The sequence below is a fragment of the Phalacrocorax carbo genome, chromosome 1 (genome assembly GCF_963921805.1).
Source record: "Phalacrocorax carbo chromosome 1, bPhaCar2.1, whole genome shotgun sequence".
Classification (NCBI taxonomy): domain Eukaryota; kingdom Metazoa; phylum Chordata; class Aves; order Suliformes; family Phalacrocoracidae; genus Phalacrocorax; species Phalacrocorax carbo.
The window spans coordinates 196,902,012-196,927,468 of record NC_087513.1 but is presented as its reverse complement, the minus strand read 5'-3'; the positions used below and the strand labels follow the sequence as shown (position 1 = coordinate 196,927,468).

The window sequence follows — 25,457 nt, the reverse complement described above, 5'->3', positions numbered from 1 at the left end:
GCTGCCGCTCCGCGCCCTGCCTTCGCGCAGGGAGACTCCGCGGCCGGGGGTTGCCGGCTCTGCGGAGCTGGGAGAGGCTCGTCGCTTTCACTGCCTGCCAGGGGCCTCGGGTGGGCGAGCGCGGTGGCCTGGGGCGAGGGGAAGGGCGTAGCCTGCCTGCCCAGGGGTCCGTGCGTGCCGTGGGGCTGCCGGGGCCGTTACCGCATGCAGATTCCTTCTCCGGCGGGGTAGGCCGGCGGGGAAGCCGCTGGGGTTACACGTAGGTCCCAGCATTCAGGCACCATCACATCAAGCACGCAAAGTTACAGCTGACAAACCTCGTGTTTCTCAAGGACTCAGAACACAAAGAAACCTAATGTTTCTGCTCTGTGTCAGTGACTTGACTGATCATGAATATTTATTGGTATTGATCTTTATCTCACAAGGCATATGGTAAGTCCTCATGCCATTCAAGACTTACGGAAAGTGCTCTGTCTCCTGAAAATAGGTAGGAAAAAACGTATTCCCATCTTCTATGGTTCAGTCAGAGGCAAAGGGCATAGTGGTTGCGATTATTTTAACCCAGCCTCTGCAAAAGCTTAGTGGTTTCTGACAGGCTAGTTGCAAGAAGTTCTGCAAAATTGTGAGATGGATGCTGATGGATGGAGGAAACAACCTAATGACCATCAGTATGGAAAGTACTGAAGTAATCCCTACCTTAGTCTTCAAAGGCAAGGCCTGCTCCCACTCTGGCACATTTTGAAAAGCAGAGGCGCAGCAAAGGATGAGAACTGAGCAACAATTAAGAGCTACATACAGAAGTTGTATGTATTCAGGTCTATATGACCAGATGGGATTCCCCTGAGGGTGTTCAAAATGCAGGTCAGCTTGACCACAAGGCCATCTAGGAAATCTACCATAAAGCACAACGATAAGGAAAGTTTCATGGCTAGAAAAAAAGGTCCATCATCATGAAAGACTAAGCAGAGGCTGAAAGGAATTAAAGGCCAGTAAATCTCACCTTGGTCCTAAGAGATATCATGGAAAACATCCACTTGGAATCCACTTCCAAATACTTGAAGGACAAGAAGGTAATCAGGAAAAGACTGTATGCATTGATGAGGGTTTAATCAACTTAATTGCCTTCTATACTGAGATGATCAATTATGTAGATGAATGAAAAGTACTGGATGAAATACACCTTGACTTTTAGTATGGCTTTTGACGCTTTCTCCTAGAGCATTACATTCAAAAGGAGAGGAAGTATGGTCTGGAAGTTAGGTGGGTTGAAAGTTTATTGGACCACTGAGATAAAGAAGTTGCATTTAGTTCAACACTGAGCTAGCAAAAACCAGAATACTCTAAGCACACATGTTGGGTAGGCCTGATACTGTTCAACATCTTCATCAGTGACCTAGGTGACAACCAAGCACTCAAAGCAAATTTGCAGAAGGCACTTGTGTACAAGTGCTAAGAGCTTTCTCTTGATGCCTGAAGTCCATCAGACACAAGCTTTAATATGATTGGTACAGAAATGAAGTAACTGTTGTTCTGTAAGGTGACTGGTAAAAAAAAAAAAAGCAAATGAATTGTCCTTGAAGGTGATTTGTCAAAACAGTAGGAAGGTATGGTCTGCTAAAGATTTATGATGATTAGATAATATCATGACAAGATGAATCAGGAAATATTTCACTGGGTGACCCATGTGATGCCTATCTGAGAGGTCACCAATATAAGGAAAAGCTGTGACAAATCAAGCATGGGGAAGCTGTTCTGAAACCTTAGAATAGATCCCATTTGTGGACCTAGCTGCTGCTCTATGCCTGAGGCAGAGAAGCCTCACATGTGAATCCTGGTCCAGGATGGTGGTAGCACCCATAGATCAGTGATAGTTGGCCCCCATCAATCAGTGTGGGTAACGTCCCTGAGTCACCAGCTGGGTGGCACATGGGAGCATGGCTTCTCTGGGATAGCCATGTTGAGCTGCTGGTGGCAGTACTGCAGCAGTGGCAAAATTAGTGTATGAGCAAGCCAACTTGGTGTGTGTTTGTATGAATGTGTATATTGCTGTAATTATTAGGTTAGATATTGTTTGCATATAACAATAACATTAGCAATACGATTATCAATAATTAGTTGGAATAGGTTTTTTAATGCAGTAAAGGATAGTGCAGCTCAATGATCCCTGTGGTCCTCATCAGTCAATTAAACTGGCAGGCTCTCTGGGCCAATCAATCTTCAGGCTCCAGGGCTGCACCTGGGACAATGGGCGGTACATCAGCACAGCCTGGAAAGTGATGGGCTGAATAGCAGCCCTGCTTCAAAAAAGTTGGAGGATACCAGGCTGAATATGAGGCAACAACATGCTCTCTCTAGAAGGAGAATGACCAGCAGATCAGGGGAAGTAAGGCTCTGCTCAGTGCTGATGAGGCTGGATTTTGGATATTGTGTCGGGAATGTGATGTTTCAGGCTTCCTCACTTCCACATCCCAGCAGAGGACTACTGACACGGTCAGGGGCCCAAAGCACGTGACCTACAAGGAGAAGATGGGGGAGCTGGGCTTGTTTAGTCTGGAGAAAAGGAAACTAAGGTGCTCAATAGTAACATCCCACAAGTACCTGAAAGGTAGTTACAAAGGGGATGGAACTGAAGTCATCTTAGTATGCAAGGCTGTAACAAGGGGCAGTGGCAACAAACTGCAGCTTGGGAGGTTCACAGTGGATGGTAGGAAAAAATCTGTCACTAGGAGAGTGGTACAGTACTGGCATGGGTTGTCAAGAGGCACTCTTCTTATTGGGGTATTTTCAAGGATTAGCCAGACTGATTTGACCAAGGCTTAGCCATGACTGACCTGATGCAGTATTGGTGATCCTCCTGCTCTGAGCAGGAAGATGGACTAGAGATCTCCATCCAACAGTTCCATTTCATTCCAACAGGTCCTCAGTTTGAGTCCTTGACTATAGACTAAAACAATAATGACTTTACTCAGGACAGGGAATTAAAACTGCTACTTGGCAGCAGCAGATAGCAGAGTTTCTGTGAAAGGGGGAAAGACACAATGAACCTGTTTCCAGAAAATGTATTAAGCTAAGAAAAGATAAGCCAAATAACATGGAAAAAAGCTTTAAAACTGCAAAGGTCAGGTGGATCTGGATCCAACACAGTATCTAGGTAGTACCAAGCTGGGAGGAGTGGCTGATACACCAGAAGGCTGTGCTACCATCCAACGAGATCTGGACAGGCTGGAGAGCTGGGCCGAGGGGAACCTCATGAAATTCAACAAGAGCAAGTACAAGGTCCTGCACCTGGGGAGGAACAACCCCAGGCACCAGTACAGGCTGGGAGCTGAACTACTGGAAAGCAGCTCTGTTGAGAAGGACCTGGGAGTGCTGGTGGACAGCAGGCTGACCCTGAGCCAGCACTGTGCCCTTGTGGCCAAGAAGGCCAAGGGTATCCTGGGCTGCATTAAAAGGAGCATGGTCAGCAGGTGGAGGGAGGTTATCCTCCCCCTCTACTCTGCCCTGGTGAGACCACATTTGCAGTACTGTGCCCAGTTTTGGGCCCCCCAGTTTAAGAGCGACATGGAACTGCTCGAGCAAGTCCAGCAGAGAGCTACCAAGATGACCAGGGGGCTGGAGCATCTCCCTTATGAGGAAAGGCTGAGAGACTTGGGTTTGTTCAGCCTGGAGAAGACTGAAGGGGGATTTCATCAATACCTACAAATATCTAAAGGGAGGGTGTCAGGATGATGTGATTAGGCTCTTTTCAATAGTGCCCAACGACAGGACAAGGGGCAATGGGCACAAGTTGGAACACAAGAAGTTCCACCTCGTTATGAGAAACAACTTCTTTCCTGTGAGGGTGCCAGAGCAGTGGAACAGGCTGCCCAGGGAGGTTGTGGAGTCTCCTTCCCTGGAGACATTCAAAACCTGCCTGGACGTGTTCCTGTGCCCCCTGCTCTGGGTGTCCCTGCTCAAGCAGTGGGGTTGGACAAGATGATCTCCAGAGGTCCCTTCCAACCCCTACCAATACTGTGATTCTGTAGACAGAGCTTTGCCAGTGCTGCAACATCTTATTTCATTCATCAGCAATATTTTTTATTGAATACTACAGGATTATTTTAAAAATGTTAAAAACCTTGTGGGTCTGATCCTGATTTCAGACTATAAATAACTATAAAAATATTTAGAAAAAACCTATTTCAACTTCAACAAAATTAATCTAACTCTTTGCTTTTAGTTCAGGTCTTTGTTCATTTTTCTATCCTTTCATCTTTTTAATTTTGCATTTTGTTTCAGCCCCTTCACAGTCTCTGTCATTATGGAATATTTCATAATATGTCCAAAGGAATGAGAAGGCCATCTTCTCATCTCTTCTGTTTTAGTTTTTATGTCTTGATACCAAAGGAATATACTACCTGCAGAAGGGTATGGCATGAGGGGGCACAAATATGGACGACTGGACAAGATGGAAGGAAAGAAACCTGATGCAGTCCCATCCATATCAGCTACTAAACAGTCTCCAGACAGTGGAACCGCCAAGCTACACTGGCAGAATCTAATTCTTCTTGTCACCTGGGATTACAGGAGTGATTTAGCATTTTATGAGCACCTTTCATTTGCCTCTCCTTTATTATTTATTTTCTACTCTGTTTTTCTCTTTTCATGATTTCTGCCTTTGCAATCCTCTTTCTGTCCATCCAGATACATGATGTTCATCCTCTTAGTACATCTGTATTGATGGATATAGGGCATCTGTTCCAGCGCAGTCCTCTGATCATCTGCACTGTTTAACTCTTGGCATGCTTTTTGGCACCATTTTGACCCATAGCCATCACCAGTCTTCAGGACAATGATCAGACATGGTTCATAAACCAGGACAACTTCCCACAGGCAGAACGGACCAGGACATTTAGTTTTGGGGCCAAAGGCTGTTGAGATTTTTTCAGACATGAGCTGTGCTATGCCACTTACCCTTAAGTTCTGGCCCCTTCCTGAGCGCACCATCCCTTTTGTTTATTGGATAGATGTTGCTATTGATGTTAATAAGCAAGACTCCCATCAGTTTCAGTGATGCCAAAATTTCAGGTTACTGATTTTATGGCATAGGGTCCTCACAAGAGAAGGCAGTAGTTTAAGTAACAAAGACAAGGGAAAATGAACACTAATTCTGATACCAGATCCAAAGAACGGGAAAAAATGAGCTCTCCCCTCAAACTCAAGAAAAAAAGAAAAGAGTAGAAGTATTCCAAGTACAGTTTCAGTAGAAAGCTATTTGCAGAATCTTAATTGGAATATAAAGCCACTCCTACAGCATTAATTATAATGCTGGTTTCTATCAGCAACATCCTGGCCATGCATCTGGCAAGGAATGTAGAATATAAATCTCATTTTTATTAAAAAGTGATTTATAAATATCTTGTTATCCATTATCAACCTGTCTTTTTTTACAGCGATTTTTGTAAACCTTTTTTTTCCTGATAGCTAAATATACATATCTAGAAAAGTGACTATATAGAAATTATTCTGTCTGACCAAAAAGGAATACGTGTTCCAGTTTGCAGATTTTCATAACAAAAAAGAAAAACAACCTTTTCTGACTTTTAATCTTTCTTATCCCTTTGGAAAACAGAACTAAGGAAGCTATGTAATCCTAGTGAAGTTATGCAGAACTACTATTAATTAAATTATATTATTATAGTATAATTATTAATTAATAATTAATTCATATGCATGATGATGTAAGAAAATCCATTTGACCTGACCAGGTGGGAATTTTGGCAGTTAGAAAAAAATATCTTTTAAGTCTGAAATTATTGGGACCAATTTGAGAATTTTTAAACACTACATCTAGAAATTCCTATGATAACATTTTTATAACCACTTTTCCAAGCAGAACAGCATTTAGATTTAAAAAATATATATGGAAAATTCTCCTGTGGCTATAAAGAAGAGTTCTGTTCGGTTCAGAATGAGGTCGTATAACCTCTACAAGAAAGGACATGCAATAAAAAGAATTGAAAAAGTCTCTGCAACATTAAAGTATTTTTATAAAATTAAATTCAAGCCATTTTCATAGTGACATTTCCTTGAAAACAGAAAATTTTGTGTTGTGGAATGCCCTCATAATTCCAATAATTTAAAATAAGTGTGCAGGAGCAGGAGGAGATCGATGCAAGCCCCTTCCTTCCTTATCACTGTGCTTAGAAAGATGGAATGGAGTCTGCAAAAGGAGTGTGTGGTATCATAAGAAACAAGCTTGATGAGGTCACTAATGCAAGGGGAAACCCGCTGCAGTACAGTAGCTTCCAGTGCAGCACATAACGTTCTGCAGTGCTGGCAGGCAAGTAGCAGTGACTCAAAAACTACATCTAGATTTGAGACGGTGCACGCCAAACATAAAATCAAAACTTTCTATGACACAGTAAGCACTTACCTTCATTCTTAAATCAACGCCTTAAGTGTTTCTAAATGTTGTTTTAAATGTTTCTAAATGATGATTTAAACATTACATTGTATATATTTCACATTAGCCGGAGATTACACATTGCATTGGTCTGTAGTCACTGCCAGGAGCTTGCTTTATTCTTGCTTACTAATGTCTTTTCAAGAAGTTTGAGAATAAGCCTACCATTTGCTGATGACACATATGCTACTCATTGGAAAGCCAGCCCTTACTGGAAAGTTTCTATTTTATTTTAAAAACTCCATTAACAGAAAGAAAGTAAGTTTTTTCTTAAAAGAAATCACTGAACGGGCTATAGTCCTGTCTAGTACAAATGGCCAGAAAAACCCTCTGGCCTGTGAAGCATTTCATTTAAACAAAAAATCTAGTTTTGCCCTAAAATCTGTTACACAATTTAAGTAATCTGCTGAAACTATTTTATTATAGATTGGTGCAGTGAGTTTAAATCAATTCTTTATTCCTCATGTAAAACCATTATAGGCAGCTTGTAAGCAAAATATCTGTATGATCGTGGCTTATTCCAATATTAAAGAACTGGAAGAAAGTATCGTCTTATTCCTTTTGCAAGTTGGTGTGTTTCTGAATGCCAAATATCAAAAGAACAAAATACTTTTGAAATATTACTGTGCTGGTTTTGGCTGGGGTAGAGTTAATTTTCTTCACAGTAGCTAGTATGGAGCTGTGTTTTGGATTTGCACTGTAAACTGTGTTGATAACAGAGGGATGTTTTCCGTACTGCTGAGCAGGGCTTACACACAGTCAAGGCCTTTTCTGCTGCTCACCCCAACCCGCCTGTGGGGGTGCACAAGAAGCTGGAAGGGGGCACAGCCAGGACACTGACCCCAACTGACCAAAGGAATATTCCACACCATATGGCGTCATGCTCAGCATATAAAGCTGGGGGAAGAAGGAAGGGGAGACATTCAGAGTGATGACATTTGTCTTCCCAAGTAACCACTACATGTGATGGAGCCCTGCTTTCCTGGAGATGGCTGGACACCTGCCTTGCCCATGGGAAGTAGTGAATGAATTCATTGTTTTGCTTTGCTTGTGTGCGCAGCTCTTGCTTTACTTATTAAACTGTCTTTATCTCAACCCAAGAGTATTCTCACTTTTACTCTTCTGATTCCCTTCCCCATCCCACCAGGGGAGAGTAAGCAAGCGGCTGCGTGGTGCTTATTTGGTGGCTGGGGTTAAACCAGGACAGCTACTAAAAACAAACAAAAGATGTAAGGGCACAGAGGCCAGGAACAGCCATTTGTTTCCACCTAACAATTTTGATCTCTCAGTTATTTGCTTTAATGTTCAAGCCAGTTCCTTGATGGCACTAAGCAAATGCTAATGGAAAGTACTTAAAAGACCTATAAAACTTGTTTCAGTTTATTCTTTGCACATCAAGAGCAGAGCAAGAAGGCACAAATAAATAATAAAATTCCAAAATCTTCTCAAATGCCGAAGTAAAATTTCCTCTTAGATCTACCTCTAGGAAAAGACTTACTTTAAAGTAAGTCCTCAAAGAGAGGACAAAACCTTCCTCTTAACTATAGTACAGTAACCATTAATCCACAAATTTGAATTGTGAAGAATCAGGGTTTTCTATTCCAGATGGTACAAATAACAAAATACCAGTACAGAATGTTTGGCATTTCAAATTATGCAAAAGATTAAACCAAAATAGTGATAAAAATAAACACTTCAATTGCTCGTTAGGGAAGTGCATTAGGAGGGACTGCAGTGTTGCAGGAACTGCTGTTGGCATACATTTTTTAATAAGCAACATGTTAAATTACTGGCGGTGTTTTCTTACAGCCTTTGGTGTCAATAAAAGGACCAGATTTAGAACACCCACTTTAACCTTGAAACATCAAAAAAGCAGAGCCTAAATTTGCAAATTTATTTCAGTGCCTAATGTAGGTTCCTAAATACTGTAATGAATCCAGGCCTAGGTTTTTTTCTCCATTTAGGACACACGGTAATCAGCTTATCAAAGGTATTTTTTTCCATGCTACCTTAAGGCATTTTTCTTATTTTCATTCCAGAGTACTTAATGAAGCTATTATCTTTCTACATAGGTGAGGAAAATCCACTTAATAACTAAAATGGGATCAGCGGCCCCTGATTACACATGCATTAAACATTTTTAAAAGTATTTCTCCATCCCTATTGTTTCTGAATACTGCATCTAATTATGCTCCAAAGTTTCATAATATTTTCTAGGCATCAGTGAACAGAGCCCTATGTATATGGAGACAATTAGAATATCAAACAGAAGGAAATAGAATACACGTAATTTTCTTAAACGCTGAAAAGCCACAGCTTCAAGGACCTCTGCAAGCGTTTGTACATCAGATAGTGGATGATACCCAGTAATACCCTTCCAGATAACACTAGCTCTTTACCAGCTCCGTATCAGTTCTGTCTCTGTCATAACAGCATTTCATACAGAAATACAAGCAATAATTTATCCTTCAGACAACAGAAGGATGGGTGGCACAGAAGAAGAAACATGAGCCATATGTAAGGCTTAGTGAGAGGAAAGGGGGAAAGGGGGAAGAAACAGCACAGGGCATCCTCTTCTGGGAAAACGGAGGAGAAAAAGGGATTCCTGGGTTACATGACAAGTCCAGTCACACAACTGTAATAGCTGCAAGTAAATACTGCTCCAAACACTAGCTCATACACAAGAGTTGCACAATCATTCATTGGGAATCAAAGGCTGTGTTTCCACATCCTGTCCTACCTAAAGTAGCATGGGGTAAGACATCAAGTACTTCCAGCCTCCTGCACCCCCACTGCATTTCTCTATTATTTCCAGTTTACTAGTGGAACTTCTTACATAATTGCCCCTTACCCTGGTTCAGATGGTACTACCCAATTTAACAGATTCTTACTATTTGAATTGTTTGAGCTAATGTGGCTCATTTTGCAGAGCTGAGACAAAGCACAAGGCAGCTGTGACATCCTCAGCATGGAGGGTGTGCTACCCTGTAGCTTCAGCAAGGATAAGACATAAAGTTATCCTAACCACTTCTTTTGAAGTGGATGATAAAACTTTCACTAGTTGGGGGCAGGGTGCTTTTGAAAATGCCATCGTTGTTTACATGTCTGTCAGTGTGGCAGAAGAGGTACGGTATCCTCTTGGCATACCTCTGTATATTCGGACACAAGAGAAGCAGGAAATGTAGAAGTCCAGGGCATTTTCTACAAAGGTTAAGGAAAGTAAGGTGGGGAACAGGACATCTATAGAAGCTACAGAGCAGATTTTTAAATGTACAACAGACTGTACGCTTATTTATTATGCATATGTATTAATATTTACACATACACTGTTATGGAAAGAGTTTATTAGATACAATAAGTCTATTATAATCTATGTAAAATCTCTACTGAAATATGGGTATGACTTAAGTGCAAAGTTAACTAAGCCTGTGTTAACTTCTCTTCGATTAGCCTGCTTATGCCTATCTTGAATAGAAGTAGCCACACTGAAAAAAAAAAAAACCAACCCAAAACTTGCAGCAGTAAAGGGTTTCACAGTCAGTGAAGGCTGGATTAGCATATGACAGTAACAAAAGCTGGAGTGTGACTGTATCCCGCCTGAGCATCAGCACTGCAAGAGCTGCAGTGCACTCACTCCCTCCCTCTGGTCATGGACCAGTTTAAAGCACTTCAGTACCCAAAGATTTCTGTGGATGCACAGTAACCAGATTAACGGTGGAAGGTGCTTAACACAAACTAACATTGCAGTAAACACCATCTACACTGTAATCAATGAAGCCTTTCTGGAAAAGGAGTTCTTTTTAATTAGCTAGAAAAGCTTTTTTTTAAAAAAATAAATATTTGTATTGCATCTCTGTGTTGATAGAAAGAGGAATGAGGATGGGAAGTTAAGGGAATTGCACCCCTATTACCATTAATTAACATAATAGTACCAAATATATATAATGAAAAGTTCTAAAACTTCAAAGTCAAAACCTGGACTGGAAGTCTGTACTTTAGCTACTATCTTTATATATATTGCACCAAATCCATGAAGCTCCAACTGGGAGCACAATCTTGTTATTATAGACACTGTACAAAAAAATAAAAAGCATAAAAGCTTGGCTCTGCACCAAAAAGCATCTATTTGCAGTGGACTAAAAACATGCTGGAGGAAAGCTATACACAAAAATTTTATAAGCAAGCTAATTTGGTGTGACATCACAAAGGCACAAGGGTCTGCTAAAGCTAAGCTTCAAGCTAGGCATCTAAAGCCCTAATTTTGCACAATGATCTGAAAATTGACACTTGACTATCATTAAAAATAACTAGGTACGTCATCAATATTAAAGTTGAAGCTTAGGTAAAATGCTGTACCAAAATCTTTGAGATCTGTGATTTTTTATAATTGACAGATACTTAAATAAAAAAAATCCAGTGGGGATTCTGAAATATCACTACCTAGTCTGATGGAAACTAAATTTAACTGAGACTTGCATAAAAAACATAAACTGCATGGAACCAAATGAGCAAAAATTACTACATAACTGACATGACAGGATATTTGTCATTTGTGATCTTGGTGGAACAAAGCCCATCATTTAATAGTATCCAAGAATGTCAATATTGAAATATAGAATTTCAAATTGTTGGCAGCATGAATAATGTTCACTGCAAGAAACCTACGTTTAGCAGAACAGATTGAGCCATTCACATGTAAAAGTCAAGTATGTGTCAAGTCAAGTCTGCTTGCCTCTCCCTGGCTACAAGTCTGAAGCCTGATTTACTCAGTCCCGCCTCTGTCTAATGCACAGGCTCCAGCTTGAATATTGGCCCTGCAGCTCACTCTAGGACAATCCATACTTTCCAGATGTTGTCCCTAGCAGTTCTGTAGTTTCATCTCTGGTCCCATGACCAAGGAGTTTCAGTCCTTGGTGCCAACCAAGTTGACCGTCAGACTAGGTCTTTACAAGAGACCTTCATGTCTTATTAGATTATAGAATAGCTTGCTGCATGGATAATTTGTGCAATGTCCGTCTAAACCTGAGAGATTCCCAGATGTACAAAACTTGATTTAGAAGGGCCTAGTTAACTAATCTAGAGGTAAAAGGCAGAGATTCAAACCCCTAAATTTGCTAACCCAGTCACCTTGCAATAGGAATACATAACTTTCATGAATTTTCACCAAATTACCCAGAAAGGCAGTGGAACATACCCTGGAACAATAGTCAGCTGTTGCTAATGGCAACTTTCTAACAGTGCAAAGCCCACCTTCTTAAAACCCAGGAAAAAAAGTAGAGGCTTTACATTATAGAGCTGCACATCACTGGGGATTCTGCAGGTTGCACGGTTGAGGGTGGAGGCTGTCATCTTCCTGCAGGCCCACTGATAGCAAATAAGAACACTTCTAATTACAACTTAACACCCAAATAAGCATTTATGGCATAAGATTTGTTTAGACACTGTTCACACAAGGAACTTGCTTTGCTTTTTAGCTGTTAGCAAGATTATACATTCTTTCCAGTAAAAAAATATGTCAAAATCAAAGTTAGGCAGGTGCAGGAAGAAAACTTTCACTTGTTCTCAGAAAATGCTGTAGTTAATGTAGGCTGTACATGGAAATTGGAAGTTAGGCTATGAATCCATTACTCACAGGAGTAATGGCACCTACGTATGATTTTGTAACTGAAGAAATAATTTCGCCTTTAAAAGTAGCTATTTTGTACAAACACTAGGCAAGTTTCAGACTCAATCTTTAACTTACTGACCATGGGGTTTTGAGCAAGAACATGTCAGCCTAACAGAAAATTTTTTCAGGAGTTGTTTTTGTTACCTGTGCTTATCCTCGATCTCCATTGTCTCTTTTTCTTTGATATCTTCTTGATAGGAACATGAAGTAGATATTGGATTTATAAATTAGTGAATTATTTTTAAATCTTCTTTGCTTGGAGGCTCATCTTCTCTTCAGTGGACACGAGAAAGCCCATGCATGTGAAACAACTCAGTGTTCACTCCAACCCTGAACTCTGAAAGATGTTTGTATGCCTCACCATATGCTACTTCTCCAGTTTTCTTTTAAAGGCGCTTGCTTAATTGTTCACAAAAGTACATTCTCTTATAATCAGGAACAGACTTAATGGGACAGGTCTCAGAAGCAAGGAGGTCTTGTTTAGTTTCTTTAACTGAATTCAGGCCACATTCTTGTGCAAATTATTTATCTTCTGGAGAAGGAGTGGAATTCTGGAAGCTGCTGTTTCTGCTTTGTTGTCCTTTTTCCTGGAAGCAGGCACAGTTGGGGGAGTATTTGTGAGGGCCAAAGTCTGATTTGTCTTCTCCCTCACACTTGCGAGAAGACACTTCTTAACATCAGTTCAGGAGTTCTGGAAGAAAAGACACAAGAGAAAAGGGCTGGGCTGTTAATACAAAACAGAATTGAACTGAAGGGTATGGAAAAGTCATTTCCTCTGAGGGCATAGTTGCAGTTACTAGTATTAAGTGAGTCATGATACTAATTATAAACTGCCTTGTGCGTTACAGTACTTGTAAGCACATGGAGAACTGAAAAAGAGCAGTGAGGTTTCCTGCTTCTCCTCCAGTACAATATCATGCAATCAGTACAATAACAAACACATGTAGCTGTAAGTATGCTGAATAATAGGGCAAGTTTTCAGTTTCTTTCTTTGCATCAGTATCTGTTAAAAAAAAAAAAAAAAAGAGCTCTAGGATATATATTACAGTCTTGACATAAAATTATGCCATTAAAGCAAATAACAGCATGGGCAGAACATTTATGGAGAAGGATTTTGCCCCTCTATTGAAATGGCTTGCAGCTAGGGGAAAAGATTGACTAGCTTGCAATGACTTTTCATAGGGAGAATTCAAAGTCTTCCCAGCTAATCCCCACTCCCAGCTATATAGGTCAACATCTACCCTATGCTGCACATACCTTCGGGAATTACTTACTTCAAGCTGACACAGAATTTTTGTGGCAACAGAATAGTGTATAAGTGAGGCAAGGCGTGTGCTGTCAAGCAGCAGAAAATATTTCATTCAATATACATGTTAAGTTATTACCCAAGGAAGATATGTTTGAGAAAGCTGGGAGGGTGACAGTGGTATTCCATTATTGTTCTGCACCTGTGCAAATGTAAATCCTTCTCTGAGCCTCTGTCAGGGTTGGCAAGTCTTTTCATAATGTGCAGTTGCCTATGTCCCTCTTCAGACAGTGATGCACAGACATTCTTTCCTGACCCAGAAAGGGAAACAACTGTGGCTAAATTGCAAAAGGTGAATTAGTTTACTCTGTAAGTATGGTATTGAAATACAAATGGTATGAAAGAAAGGAGGGTATAATTTGTGGCTTGAATATTTTTTTTTTATACTTAGGGATTTACTCAGTAAATGAAATATCAAAGTATATAGACTGAAGCTGAATTCTGAATGCATGTTTACCATGAAAAGTGTCATGGAGAATTTAACTTAGCATAATGTATTGCTAAATGGCTTCAATATAAATTTTTCTTTCTACAGATGCTGAGATGTATATCTAGCATGTAATCCAAAGAAAAGTTCCACACTTAAGTCATATGTAAGTAAAACAGACTCAGGCAAACAGCCATGCAAATCCAGCCTCATTTGCCCAGATATGAATGCTTCCATAGACAGTAAAACTGTTGCAGCCCTGCTGTGTAATGGGTTGCAGTTGGGAGGGGAGGACCAAGGAAAGGCATTTCGGCTGCAGTCGAAAGCCAGGCTCAGGGGTGTCCTGGCATTCTGTGGTGCAGCTACAGCTGGAAGACCAGGCCAGCTTAAACTGTTTCCCCTAAAACATCATTAGTAAAATCACACATGAAAAAAAAATGTTTAAAGTTTTTTGAGCAGCTTCAATTGTCTTGGGGAAGGAAAAAGAAAAAGCAGGTTTATAATAGAAAGCTAATTATGACTTCAAGAGACAGCCTTTCCATAATTAGTGAGTGACACACTTTCTCAGACTGCATTCTATTTCTAGGTTTGGCCTTTCAAAGATTGTCCTTTATTATGTTGCTGTGGGGAAGCTTTTTAACTCATTGCAATTTTGTGCATGATTTCACACATAGGACTGTGCATGACTTGCATGCTGACAAGACTCTAGCTAAATCCATTATCTTAGTAAGTCAGTAATTGCTGTATTTCTCCCAGGACACTGAAAAGCCTCTTGTTTCAAAAGAATTGATATGTTACTTGCTTTTGGTACTGACACACCCAAGGAAATTAAAAATATCTTCTAGGATTGTTGACAATGACACCTTGTCCGGAGAATAAATAGGTCCAAAGTACCCGAAAGCAGCCTGAAAAATTTTAATTCAATAAATAGTTTGCTTAGCAGAAGAACAAGTTATATCCCACCATGAAGTGACATCTCTACACTGGCAAATCATTCTGATAGTCCTCGAAAGAGCTTAGTCTTGCTGGCATGGATGTGACCAAATGGAGTTGTTAGTTTGCTACCAGATCACATTACAATCCTAGAAAGATTTTGACATGATTGCCTCTGTGTTGTCTCCCATGGTGAGAAAGAGAGCCAACTTGGCTGTCAGGTACCAGATACAGACTGGCCCTGGCACACTAGCTTCCTGACCTTACACTTCTTCAGTGCCTGAGGTGGTCATACAGGTTACATTATATCTTTATATGATATTGAGCTGCAGCATCTGAGAAAATTCTATCATTGACTTTATTAGTATAGACATAACCATAAATCTCTCCTGGGAAGGAACCAGTTACAACCATTGCCTATGCCAATTTTCTATTGTGGGATTTATAGTTTTTAAAAGGAAACACATTTGCTGGAGAATTTTATGTCTGTCTTTAATTGAATTTTGGCGGAGGAGGTTTAGTAGTCAATCTGTAAAAAGCATCTTCAGTTTTGTAGATGTCTGTGATTAGTTGTAGGTATGAAGCCACAGACATAGCTATGCAAATACCTAATTTTGCCTGCAAATCAGGTAGATACTTATATATTAATACTGTTCCAGAAATTTCTGGTGTGAAAACCATTAGGGGTTATCTGACTATCTGTTCACTCCTCATCCATCCTTTTAATATTAGGCTCAGTGTAAACTTCTCATTCTACTACATACAGTCTAAACTACACATACACTGAGGTTTTGTCCTCAGCAATAATAACTAAATTAAAACTGCTAATACTTCATCCAGCAGCATGGGAAGCATGCAAGAACCATCAGAATTACTGAACATAATGCAAAGTTTAGAGGAGAAAATTTGTGAACAAAGCATGGCAGTAGCTAATTCTCAATTTATGTTTTATACAGTTTAAAAGCACAATTTGATCACAAAACCATTATTGTTTATGCTGACTTCTGTTGGAATAAACAAGACCACAACAACAGGAGGTATAGATCCACAAGCAGGAGAGCAGTTGTGAGCAGCATAGCACGAGAGCAAACTGAGCTGACCAGAGCTGCAGCACGGCTGGTTTTACCAGCAAATACAGAGAGGTGTGCCTTGTGACATAAACTAAAAACTTGCGTTGTGAGAGAAACATCCCTTTAAAAGGGGAAAAGCAAGGACACCTGGCAAAACTGAAGGCTGATAAATGAGTGCCAAGAGAGGCAGAACAAGCTGGAAACCAAATATGCCTGAGGTCTAATCTCTGATCTTAAGTAGTATGGGATTATTTCAGGGCTAACTTGTAATCTCCTGTATACCATTATAAATACAGAATGGCTCCACTGTTTCACTAAATTCTGCTTTCTCTTGGATTTATTAGGCAGGAGCATATGACAGGTTTAATTCTCATAATTAAAATCCCACTCTATGCAATAGCAGCAATAGGTCTGCATGACCCTAGGCCACACTCACTATGAATATAACAAGGACTGGTGCATGGTCCAGAGGAAGCAGCTAACCCTGGAAAAAAAAGACCATCCAGGTATGAAAATTTTGAGAAGACAGACACATCTTAAGTACAAATTGCTCCTGTCAATGCACAAATACACTAGCAAGGTTCAAAATGCATTTCTATCAAAGGTTAAATTAAATTCAAGGCTATCACACAACTGCAGGTACCACACAAATGTAGAGTTGCTTCTCAGAGGTTCCTGCTCTGCAGAAATTTGAGATGAGCCTGATACAGTGTAATATAACCATGTACCAGCAAGCTGGAAATGCTGGAAGTAGATATGTCCTTAATATGTTTATTGTCTAGACAGTTTTGATGTAGCAAATTCAACTGAAATGAGTAGTCCAGGCCACCAGCAGATATAAATCAGTGCCGTCAGCAAAGTATATGGCCCTCCATTTACACTGTTACGCACTACATGAGCTTTCATGCTTTATCACATACAATTTTAAGATTAAAAGTTAACTAAAGCTTTCAAAAATGCCAACACTTTAATACTATTTATACTATTGATAGTATTAATACTATAAATACTATATTATTAATGCTATTAATATTATCGTTAATAAAAATGCTGCACTTTTGTTGATTTTTATTTAGAGGACAGACTTACAGTAGCTGTACAAAAGTGATTCTTTTTCTAGAGTGTTGATGACTGATGCATTTGGCACAGCAGGCATTATTCCTTCTTGATGAAACATGACAAATATATGTACTAGGATAAAAATTTAACAGATGAAAATTGGGAAAATTTTTGTAGTCATTGGTTTTTTTGGACCAAATATTATTATTTGTGCCTACCCCTTCCAAGGCCACACCAGCAATAGAAAGAACAGCCATTATCCCTCTTAGATCCCATAGAGCAGTATAATCACTGACCAGCAGCTCCATAATTGCCATAGGTTCCTAGAACAGCAGGAAGTTTGATAAACAAAGAAAATTCCCAGCTAAACCTGAGTTGATGACTATATGCCACATGGGGAGTGAGGCGGGCAAAAACCACAGGAGACTCTGCCAAGCTAATCACAGATCTGGGAATGTATTTAACCTTGACTGCATGAACCAGGTGCCCAACCAGGTATTTGAGAAAAGTCTGGTTTATGAAGGTTTTCTAGAAATTAATTGCAACTGGTTTACATTTAGGCGGTTTTAGCACCTACTCAAACCACAAGAGCTAGAAGAGAAAAAAGCTGCACCAGCAAGAGTGTCGGTGAGAGCACAGACACATTGCTCATCAAAACACACACCAGAGTCCAGGGCAAGTTCAAAGCAATGTTAAGGTCTCTTATCTGCAGCAAGGTTAAGTAGTTCCCTCAAACTGAGTGAGCCCCCTCTCCTGCTCTTTGCCTCACAGTGTGGCGGTCATTTGACAGTCACTGAAATTCATTAATTGTGAAAACTCTGTATTATTAAAACAGAGATGACAGCCTCCAGCAGCAGACAGAGAAGTTAGGCCATAACGGTGAGTAGTAGATTCGGTATGGCTACATCTGTAGCACATACTGGAAAATTGTTCAGAGTTACCTGAGCAAATGGAGCAGCTGCTAGCTCCAAAACCAGAAGAAGCGGAGCAGTAATGATCCAGTGCCGCAGTAAGCAGAGCTGACAGCCTGTGGTTCTCAAGATGAAGCCACTATCTCCTTGCAGCTCAATGCTGCATGGATACAGCAGCTAAGATGACCACTACTCTAAGCCATGGAGTAGAGGAAATTTGTCTCAGGGGCCAAAAAATATTACAATACTTATTCTCAATAATAAGACTAAGTTATTGAAACAAAAAAAAAAACAGGTCCTGTGCCAAATTCACCTGTTTCTTTCTCAAAGCAGCAAAGAAAATGCAATTCAAGATGATCTCACAAGATTTGCAATACTTCACTTAAGGAAAAGGTGACTCAGGACGTATGACTGCATGCAACAATATGAACGGTCTAAAAATGATTTGTAATAATATGACTAATTAACAGTTTGATTGTGTGGTATTCAAACGATCATATAGTAACTTACCTGGCACTGCACCATTGAATTATGTATAAAGAATCCTTTCATCAAATGAAGTAAACTTAGATATCCAATGAAAATGTCTCAAAGTGATTTCTCAACAATACATAGCAGCTGGAGAAAAAGACTTAAAAAAAAAAAAGAAAAAACTGAGGGAAGGAGCCATGTGGTTAAAACCTCACTGCTGTGCTCCAGAAATGAGGAGATTTTAAGATCTCTCCTCTGAAACTGGAAGCAGTGAATGCCATGCAAAAGGGCAAGCAGAAGGAGAACCTTTTGTGCTTAGAGTTAGTTCTGAACCATTTAATGGGTTTTCCAATCAAACGGGAAACTGAGGCTGTCTATGAAACATAATACAGGAACCTAAAGAGCTGTCACAAACATATGAACAATGGGGCTGTTCAGCAGAGGAAAAAAATAGCAGGAATATGGGTTATGACTTGACTGCACAATATGCTGCCATTTAAAATTAATAAGCTGTGCTTGCTATAAAGCAGGGTACACTAAGTCCAAGCTGAACACTAATGCAACTATTTAATTTCTAATATCTGAGCTAGCCTGGAGCATCCACTGTAGCAACACACTGTTCTGTGCAGACTTGTCAGTACAAGAGTTTATGAATTGTCTAACAGTGGATTGTCAGTCTCATAAGTCCCTGATGAGAAACCAGATGAAGGGCAGGATAGGAACTGAGCCCATGTACAGAAAATACTAAAATTTCAGAATAATGCCAGCAGTAGTTTTGGTTGAAGTCAGTATCTGTAAGTGATACAGGGCTGAGTGGAAAAGTAATTGGTCAAGTGTTCTGAAAATGTGATTCCCCAGGGGGGAGTGAGTACTTTTACAGATTTCTTTCTCTCTGTTTTTGTTTTAATTAGATTTTGTTTGGATTGCTAAAATGATGCTTTTAGCTACAGAAGTATCTCCCTTGAGCACTTCTCTTCAAGAGTAACCTGGAAAACTCACACGCTGATTATTGTTTTGCAACACTTCTAGTGGCTGAAATACAAGGAAAACCAAATACCCTTCATGGTTACATAAAGGCACCTTACAGTGCTGTACACGGAAGACTATTATAACAGATACATGAAGACTAAGAGTACCTCTGAAGTGCACTTTGCAGAAATGCACTTAAGATGAAACAGTAAAAGAACTTGTTTTAAAGATGAACTTAGGAAGAGGATTTATTTACCATAAAGTCAGTTATGCCCTAAATTCTGAATATCTAATCTTGGTATCAGAATCCTTTATCTGTTTTGTCTCTTACTTTATACACTACTAACAGGCAGTTCAGGCTTAAGTATACTGAATCAGAATGTAACTTATGTTATTTGTTTTAGAGGATCACAAATAATTAAGTCGTTGTCTATGTTCAAATGTCTAAAGCAGAAAAAAATATACTTAGGAAAAATTTCTTACCTATTAAGTAAATCAAAATCCAAATAACTATCATAAGTAATAGATATATATGGAACGTTATCCTTTCACACAATGTTTTTAAAATAATTGTCATTTTGCCTTCAAGTGAAGGGTTTAGATATATTCAAATCTTCCTACTGTTTTTACTTCAACATTTAAATTAAGAGCAGATGGCTTCAGATCTTTAAAAAAATTGTCTTCCATCAGTAAGATTGAAGGCATTACCGTTCCCTGAAAACTGTGTAACCTCAGCTATCAATAGGATAACTGGCCTCACTACCTTCTCTGGCCTAGCATCTTCCTCTCTGATCACCTTGCAGCACAGATGGCCACGAAGGAAGGATGTTAGCCTGCTGTTAGGAGCAGTTGTGTTCTTAGTTGGACTTTCTCTTTTCTAAGGACAGTTCAGGGTCTTTTTCTTTATTATTTTGGTTTCGCAGCTCTGTTGAGAAGGACCTGGGAGTGCTGGTGGACAGCAGGCTGACCCTGAGCCAGCAATGTGCCCTTGTGGCCAAGAAGGCCAAGGGTATCCTGGGCTGCATTAAAAGGAGCGTGGTCAGCAGGTGGAGGGAGGTTATCCTCCCCCTCTACTCTGCCCTAGTGAGACCACATTTGCAGTACTATGTCCAGTTTTGGGCCCCCAGTTTAAGAAGGACAGGGAACTGCTTGAGCAAGTCCAGCGGAGAGCTACGAATATGATGAAGGCGCTGGTGCATCTCCCTTATGAGGAAAGGCTGAGAGACCTGGGTTTGTTTAGCCTGGAGAAGACTGAAGGGGGATTTCATCAATACCTACAAATATCTAAAGGGAGGGTGTCAGGATGATGTGATTAGGCTCTTTTCAATAGTGCCCAATGACAGGACAAGGGGCAATGGGCACAAGTTGGAACACAAGAAGTTCCACCTCAATATGAGAAAAAATGTCTTTCCTGTGAGGGTGCCAGAGCAGTGGAACAGGCTGCCCAGGGAGGCTGTGGAGTCTCCTTCCCTGGAGACATTCAAAACCCGCCTGGACACAGTCCTGTGCCCCCTGCTCTGGGTGTGCCTGCTCAAGCAGGGGGTTGGACAAGATGACCTCCAGAGGTCCCTTCCAACCCCTGCCATTCTGTGATTCTGTGATTTTTATGATTGCAATGAAGACTGGAAAGAATTGCTTATCGCAGTAATTAAAGTCCCGAGAAGCAAAGCAGTTTCAAGTGCTGAATTCATTTTTTTCTCTCATTAAATGAGTATCAATTATTATGTGGAGATGTCCCCTTTTGTTTACAGATATTTGGATTCAGGCAAGACTGATAGCTACAAAACACTAACCTGTATCAGATATAAATAAATGTGATATATTTCTTTATTCTATGAACACGTTTTGCAGTATCTCCTTCTTAAAGTTTGAAGTAGACTGAAATTCTCAGACCTAGAACTGAGAAATCTGCACTTGGCTGACAAAAGCCTGATGAGGAAATTTCAAGTCTACAGTTACAGAATATTCCCACTACTTTCATAGAGGAGAAGATATTAACAGCTCTCAAAGGAGCATTCAGAAAGCCAAGCCTTCTCCTCATACTTATCTTGTCCTCAATTACTATTGCAAAGAATATTTTTTCATGTCGAATTACTGGAAAGTTTATGATAAGATAATCTTGACACCATCATGAGCCTGCCAAGTCATTCTCTCCTTCAGGAGGTATGAGATATGCAGACAGCCCTGGTATGAGGGATCTTCAGGTGAGACAAGTGTGTATTGCTGACATAACTGCATCTGACAAAATTGCGCTCTGATTCATCACGTCAGGGACCTTCACAGCAGTTTTGGACTGCAGACTGTGTGCAGTGTACCACTTCACCAAATGATGCATCTCCTACTCTGCAACAGCTTCCAAATGATTTCTGGGCACAATTTGAGATATGGCCTTTTTACTTAGAAAGCTTCATGCACAACTATAAAAAAGGTCCTGTAACAGAAGCAGATAGCATTTTGTTTATTTTTACCATTCACTATGGGGACCGAGATGACATAGCTAGTAGAAAAAAAAAGTCCAGAAACTGAAATTCTATAACTGACACAGGAATTAAAGTTAATTCACTCTACTTGGAAGAAAGTAGATTATATCTGCCCAGGAACTCTGGAACACAAAACTGGAGTTTTAGTAGGAAATATTTTTAATAAGTCAAACAGAGGTTAGTACTATAAGACTGGGAAGAAGTGATCTGGGCAACTACAGATCCTTTGTGCAACACCAATAATGTGCAAGGCTTTAGAAAGGAAAGACTAATTAAAAAGACATGAAAGCAAATGCAAAATGAGTTAAAACACAGCAAAATATGCAGTCAACCTAATATCTTTTGTTGAAAAATTGTCTTCTGGAGAAAGTAAATGGCATAAATCTTGTCTCCTGAAGGTTAGAAACACTGACCACATTGCAAACTATCAGTTAAGCAGGAAAAGATGGAAATTATTACAATAATGGTAGGTACAGAACCAGCCCTATGGCAGATGATAGTAAGAAACTGGTGAGTGTTCCCCCAAAACATGACTTGAAACCACAGGGACAACCAGGGGAATCAACAGCCTATCCTCTAGTCAGAGACTAAGAGAAACTGGCCTCTTTAGCCAAGGAGAATGAAAGAAAAGATAGCAAAGAAAAGGTGAGATTATTCTTTGTAAATGTATTAGATGAAAGACCACAGGAAAAGATGTGCTATTTAACCTATTAGCTTCTGTGGGCACAAAACTGTAAAGGTTTAAATTACCCCAGAATAAATTGAACCTAGAGTGGGGAAAAAATAATCATAAAAGGAATGAGGTCTCAGGCAGCCCTCCAAAAAGAGATGCAAGTAGAGAAAAATGTCAGCTTTGGAGACTGATCAGATTTCTTCCAAAAAAAGGCTCTCACAGCCTATGACATCAGAGCTCTGCTCTCTTCCAGGAGATCTCTTCCAATGCCACAGAGCTCCTCTGTGCACAGCCGAGCCTTGGGAATCACTTGGGACATCTAAGCTGACAGTGTCCAAATTTGTGAAGCTGGAAAATGGCAGCTGGGGAGGGGTGGGCAGCAGCTCTCAACTCTGAAAGTCATATCTACCCTCTTACCTGAGAGCAACTGAGTTCACTGGCCTGTGGGGCATGTTACCAGGTCACTGTATTCACTCCTAATTTCTCTAACAGTACTGGGTAGAATGAAATGGTGTTGTATTTATGGGTTGGGATTACTTTCGTGTTGTCAACATAATGTCAGCAAAGCTTTATTTTAAAGAAAGCTCACTCATGCACCTGAGATTTGCTACATGTATGGGTGTGAATCAAAAATGAATGGATACATTAAGTAAAAAATTGTTTCAGTATAGTCCCCTAAAACAGAAGTTCACTCTCTTGTTCAGTCAGCCTGCAGGGAATTTCAGTGTTGATGTTGATGATTTTGTTCTGTTTGCTTGCACTCGGGCGTACCACAAGACTGCCCAATTAAGGTAGAATGGAAAACACATCCATTTTGCCTTGCACCCAGACATACCACAGGACTGTCTGATTTAGGGCAGGGAGCAAAATATTTTGTAATAGCTGTTTGTCTGGTATAGTTGCATAATGGAATCAAATCTAGAATAAAGGTACTCACTCTGCAGCTATTAGAAGAAATCACGTAATCAGGAGCCAGCCTGCAGATATGGAACAGCCACCTGAACAATGAGACCAGACCTGTGAGGAGAGGAGAAAAGAAACATGACTTTGGACCAGACAGCTCCTGACCTATGGAAGAGTGTATATAAATTACAGCAATACCCAGTGGCACTTGGGCAAGACAGAAGAAGCCCTCTTCAGTTGCGGCTCTTGAGTCCGGCCATCTCAGCCTCAGAGACTAAACCATCAAAGATTGTGGCCATCAGGGTCAACCACGCAGCATCAGATTTACAGCATCTTATACCTAGGGCTTGACTGGCATGTGTGATTAATACTTGATGTTTAGTTGTTACAGTACTTGAGTAAAAAATGGCTTGCTTGAAGCGTGGAGACTTGCCTGGTGTCTCAGAAAACTCACTTCACAGCAGTTCCCAATCCTGTAATAACGACAGTCCCAACACCCCAGTACCAACCCCAGAATTGTTATCCTTGAAACAGAGCCTGCAGTACCTGTTAGCAGGACATGGTGTTGTCTCAACACTGAAGTAGCTGAAAGATTGTCCATTTTTAATATTTCATTACTAAACTAGAGTTCTTCAAGATAATTTTGGGAAAGGGCAGCAATGAAAGGCAGGGAGGAGGTAAAGGCAACTACAATTTCCTTCCTTGCCATTAGCACCAGCTTGTAGGGACATATGGCCACATTATGCAATGTGGTTTCAGACACAAGCTGCACAGTGCCTCCTCATCATCCTCACTTGATTCAGATCAGCATGTAGCAACCTCTGAACTTTTGTGGGAGAAAATACTAAGAGGCTCAGCTGAAAAAATAACATGGGAACATTAGAAGCTGTCATTATTAGCCAACTAAAAAGGGTGGTCAGCTTCACAGTACCAGAGAAGGGCATGCATAAGGGCTGCAAAGGCTTTGAAAGTAAGGACAGTCAACTCATGCATGATGCTTAGGAACAGAGAGGAATCAAGAAGAGCATAGAGCAGTGCACCCTTACTCTAGTGGCAAGTCAGGAAAATCATTTGCGCAACAGCATCTGGTTCAGTATCAGCAGGGGAAGACTGTAACTACAAAAGCACAAAAGAGGCTGCAATATTTAAGATCCAGGACAGACTGAAAATTCACTTTATGCAAGAAGTCAGACGTATGGCAGAGCAGAAGGGTTAAGAAGAGTTCCCATCCTGCCCATAACAGACAATTTACATTTACAGAAATATATATAGCCTTTAGACCAACTGGGCACTGTCTTTCCATCTTGGAAACATACATAGCACTTACACTGTGTCAACACTACTACAGCTTTCTGCCCCAAAAGCAGGACTTGGTCCCCAGTCTAAATAGAATAGACTATTTCAGTTGGAAGGGACCTACAATGACCACCTGGTCCAACTGCCTGACCAATTCAGGGCTGATCAAAAGTTAAAGCATGTTATTTTCCAAATGCTGCTTAAACACTGACAGGCTTGGGGCATCAACCACCTCTCTAGGAAGCCTATTCCAGTGTTTGACCACCCTCTTTGTAAAGAAATGCTTCTTAACGTCCAAGCTGAACCTTCCGAACTGGAGCAGCTTTGAAGCATTCCCACACCTCCTATCACTGGGTACCAGGGACAAGAGATCAGCACCTCCCTCCCCATTTTGCCTCCTCAGGAAGCTGTAGAGGGCAAGGAGGTCACTCCTCAGCCTCCTTTTCTCCAAACTAGACAAGCCCAAAGTCCTTAGCTGCTCCTCACAGGCCATGCCTTCCAGCCCTTTCACCAGCTTTGTTGCTTTCCTCTGGATGCATTCAAGGACCTTCACATCCTTCTTAATCTGTGAGGCCCAGAACTGCACACAGTACTCAAGGTGAGGCCACACCAGCGCTGAATACAGCGGGATAATCACCTCTTTTGACCGACTGGCTATGCTGTGTTTGATGCACCCCAGGATGCGGTTTGGCCTCTTGGCTGCCAGGGCACACTGCTGATTCATACTGAGCCTGCTGTCATCCAGCACCCCCAGATCCCCTTCTGCAGGGCTGCTCTCCAGCCACTCCTCTCCCAGTTCATACTTGTGCCCGGCATTACTCCATCCCAGGTGCAAAATCTGGCATT

The 25,457-nt window shown here is 40.6% G+C and overlaps 1 protein-coding gene across 1 annotated transcript in view; it reads right to left on the bottom strand.

Moving 5' to 3' along the window:
- The window catches only part of SACS (sacsin molecular chaperone), a 66,907-nt gene that overhangs the window by 35,131 nt on the left and 6,319 nt on the right, over window positions 1–25,457 (bottom strand). Inside the window, exons 2-3 of the mRNA XM_064441147.1 lie at window positions 23,350–23,429; window positions 12,258–12,804 (exon numbers count right to left, since the gene is read on the bottom strand). Coding sequence (XP_064297217.1) covers window positions 12,258–12,280 — 23 coding nt within the window. The 5' untranslated portion in view covers window positions 12,281–12,804; window positions 23,350–23,429. The remainder of the gene's footprint in view (window positions 1–12,257; window positions 12,805–23,349; window positions 23,430–25,457) is intronic.